Raw genomic sequence first — 4,244 nt, forward strand, 5'->3', positions numbered from 1 at the left:
ATCCAGGAAATTATCTTCGGCGGCGGCTTCGTTCGCGGTGATCCGGTCGGGACCCCGCTGGATGACTGGGAGCCAACGGCAGATGAACGCGCGGAGGACATCGAAACCGCACGCCTGTTCGCCACCCAGCAGACGCAGCCAACACCCGTGTCGGTGGACGACTTCGACGACGCGCCAACAAAGCCTGCGAAGAAGAAGGGGGAGAGCCACAGGACACAAGGCTTCGTCGACGAGGAGGACAAGTGCTTGTGCGAAGCATGGCTTGCATCGAGCAATGATTGCATTAATGGCGCGTAGCAAAAGGGCAAGGTCTATTGGGCCAAGGTCTCGCAGCAGTACAACGAGACCTGGCGGCACCCGCCCTACAATATCACAAACCCTCGGACGTTAGAGTCCCTCCGAAAAAGATGGAACTACATCAAGCAAGAGACAGCCAAGTTTTGCTCGGCGGTCGAACATGCTGTTAACAACCCCGTAAGCGGCGCTGGCGTCATGACAGTGGTAAACACGATAGAACCATCATCATTCAACACTATGTGCATCATTCTATGTACATCATTGGCGGCTATGAATGCAGGTATCCCGCGCCTTGGAGAAGTTCAGGGCGACGCATAAGAAGGGCTTCCATATGGTCCATTGCTGGAACGTGCTCAAGAACGCCAACAAGTGGATGACAAGCTATGCGGCCTACAACGAAGCTGTGAGGAATGGGACAGCGATCTACCTCGACGGCGAGGACGACGATCAAGGCCGTCCAGCCCTTCCACCTCGTCCACGAGGCCACAAGGCTACCAAGGCCGATCTACAGCGGGAGGCGCAGGCCCTTGCGTTCACCATGAGCATGGAGAAGATGATGGCCGACAATCGTGCCGCCTTGGCTGCTAGGGACGAGAAGAGGCGTCTGGAAAAAGAGGCCGCAGCTGCCATCTACCACAACCTCGCCAAAGAGGTAATTGAGGTCCAAAAGGCAGACGCCGAGGCCAAATTGCTTGACGCCGAGGCTAGGAGGATGGACGCCAAGGCCAAGATCCTTGCAGAGGACACTAGGATCATGCTAGCCGACTTGAGCAGCGTCGACAACGACACCAGGGCCTGGTTCATGAAGAGGCGCGCCGAAATCCGCGCGCGAGACGCCTGATCGCCGGCGCCATGTGCCCAGCACCTTGGCCTCCTTTTGGACATTTTTATTGCTGCACAGGCCTTGTTGTGCCCCTTTTGGTCTCCACTTTGCGCATTCCGATATGCAAAGTGGGGTGAACTTGTTTCAGCCCTCAAAATGCGGCTGTAAATTTGGTGCAAAAGTTTATGCGTGCTTCTATTTTTTGAATTCTGGCCTGCGCCCAAAATGCGTCGTGTAATAACATAGGAACAACGAAGGGTAGATTTAGAGATGGGATGTGCATTTCATCGCAAAACGGGGGAAATTTTCACGCCTTATTGCAACTAAACCTAAGAGGGATCGAGGTTCTCTCTCATTTTGCACTTAGGGTTAGGCAATTTGAGTTAGGGAAATTTCGACATGATCTCTTTTGTATCTTGTTGATTTGGGGAATTGATTTCATTTGACAAGTGTTAATACATTTAACAATAAGCATTGAACAATATAATTATGGAATTCATAATTTAAACACAACTTATGAAATCAAATAACTTTGAATTACAAAGTGAATAATGAATATAAACATCACACAAATTCAAAAGCTCATAAACAAAAACTTGGGCTTTATTGATATCACAACACAGATTACATTGTCTTTACAATATTCTTGATACAAGAATTGATAAATAATAAACAGAAATGAAAATTAAGATTACAATATTGCTCCTAAACTAAAACCTAGACTAAATGACTTGGAGAATATCTTCTGGTCATGTCCATCTTCAAAAACCTGCAAAGTAAAACACCAACACTAGCCAGAATGTTAGTGTTAGCCAAAGAATTCAGTTTGGACAGAACCAAGTGTCATGCACACTTGTGCTTGTCCAAAACCAGGGACAGCACAAGATAAGGGCAGTGAGACCAAACCTGAGCACCACCAGGGGCTCAAGTTTCAGCATATGAGAGCACACAGCTCATGTGTGCTGGGCAGGCCACAGCAAGGCAAGACACCAGCTTAGTCACCAAAGCAAGCCAGGCTTGTGTGTCAATACAAGAACAGAAGTAGGGTTCATATAAAAGGGACACAAACCCTAGAAATAGTCACCAGTCGACCAGATAGGGATTCACCAGGTAAGGGTGAAGCAAGAACAAGCACAGTTCATCCAGTTCTTACTCAAGAACAGAACCAACACACACAACCACCCAACCACCAGAAATCATGGTGACCTGAGAAGATCATCCAAGACCTGGAGGTGAAGGGCTGTGACACAAACCCAAGTCTGCATCAACAAAACATTTCTTTCTAGGAGCTGGAACAAGGTATACCAAATACCTGGACAGATCCAATGGATCTGATCCATCACATATACATGAAATAAGCATGGGATGAGCAGATGCTCATATGGGTAGATCATCACTTGGTTTTCACCAAGGATTACTGCCAGTCAAAAGCCACTAAAATAAAAAGCATCTAGGTACAGATCTTATACACAGAAACTAGCACATATGCACAGATGCACACACTAGCCAGATTTGATGCATAGATAGCACCAGTAGATGGCAAAGATTAGCAGCTAAGACTACACAGTAAATCCTAAGCATACAACCATCGTAAACCCTAGATTTCTTCACGTGCAAGCATATTGGCATTCATATTTATTATGATCCCCAAATATGCAAGCAAAGATGAGTAGCCAACAAGATCCAACCAACCATGTGAGCAACCAACAGTAGCAAGGCTACCGAGGTCACATCACACTTAGCACCAATTAAGAGAAAGCCAAATATATCACATCATTATCCGTAAATGGATTCAGACTCTAATTGCTTGTAAAAGAATCATGAATAGCAAATTCGAGACACAAGCAAGTAATTCAATCATCACGCATAAGCGAGTTCATCATAATTTAAGTAATACAAGCATGAATTTATCACAGATCCATGCTAAGCATTGACAGTAGCATACCGTTAAGCAACATGATTTAATCCATAGCCACTAGAGCAAATCTAGATAGATAAGATGGGCAACAAAGACAAGTAAGCAACATCATAGTGATGCTTGAGCATCAGCATCACAAGATAATTGAATCATTTAGTCACAGTATTAACCAGTAAGCTATCACTGATAATTGAATTGATCAAATGGATCAATTATAGCAAGCCAAGTTACACAGAGAGGTTAGCCAACAAGCAAGGAATGATCCAATGGATCATTGGCTTGCATAGGAAGCACTGAAGCATATCACAGGCACCACTGGCACACACACAAGTGTCACAGATGCATCACAAGTACACCTAGACAAGCAAGCATGATATACCAGTAAGCACAAGCAAGTCATAACCAAGCATAGCATGGCATAGATAGCTGTTGAGCAAGCACAGTAGAGCATGGCAAGTACAGAGCATGCTAGGAGCAGCAGAGAAGCAAGCACAGCATGAATAGCAAGCAAAGCAGCATGTGCCAGTACCAATAACTGGTAATTGGGCCATGAGCTTGCAGTAGACATAAGCACAGGAAAATTGCGCAGCAATAGCATGGCTCTGCGTGATCACAGGACCACCAGAGAGCAACAGAGCATGAGGAGGAAGAAGAACAGTAACAAGGGGAGGCGCACAGAAGAGAAGGTGGAGATGCAACACTTACTTGCGCCTGGAAGCAGAGGCTAGGGCATGGCGAGGTAGTGCTCGCGCGGCCCTAACAGCTGCGAGTCCAGGGAAGGCGCCGACGTTACGCCGGCGAACCCAGACACGAACAAGCACCACCGTAGCAAGCACCTGAGGCGACGGCACGAGTACTGTGAGCAGCACCCACGCCAGGTCAACCCCAGGCGCGTACCCATCGTCGGCGAGGACGAGATCTCGCCGGAGTTCGTCGAGGCGAATCTCCACGAGATCCAGGACGGAGGCGATTCGCCAGGAGAGGACGAGAAGGGGAAAACTGCGTGGACAGATCGATAGATCTGCACGCGGCGGTTCAGGTTCGGTAGGTGGCTACGGCGGAGGAGCACGGCGATGGCCGGAGCGAGGCGGCGGCCATGGCGGCGACGCCATCGCCACGGGTGTCGCCAGAGGTTAGGGTTAGGTCGAGCGAGTGAGAGGGCCGAGTGAGTGAGAGTGAGGTGGGCCGCTTCGGCGCCACCGAACC

At 48.2% G+C, this 4,244-nt stretch overlaps 1 protein-coding gene across 1 annotated transcript; it reads left to right on the forward strand.

Moving 5' to 3' along the window:
* The first annotated feature begins 439 nt into the window (after positions 1–439).
* LOC139836122 (uncharacterized) lies at positions 440–1,172 on the forward strand. The gene has a single exon (XM_071826470.1). It carries the CDS (start codon positions 572–574, stop codon positions 1,136–1,138), a length of 567 nt encoding a protein of 188 aa, XP_071682571.1. The 5' UTR covers positions 440–571; the 3' UTR covers positions 1,139–1,172.
* The last annotated feature ends 3,072 nt before the right edge of the window (positions 1,173–4,244 follow it).

Source organism: Lolium perenne, chromosome 1 (assembly GCF_019359855.2).
Source record: "Lolium perenne isolate Kyuss_39 chromosome 1, Kyuss_2.0, whole genome shotgun sequence".
Lineage (NCBI taxonomy): Eukaryota > Viridiplantae > Streptophyta > Magnoliopsida > Poales > Poaceae > Lolium > Lolium perenne.

Bases quoted from the DNA above. Each gene is read 5' to 3' on its own strand.
- LOC139836122 (XM_071826470.1), top strand. From the start codon at position 572: ATGCAGGTATCCCGCGCCTTGGAGAAGTTCAGGGCGACGCATAAGAAG.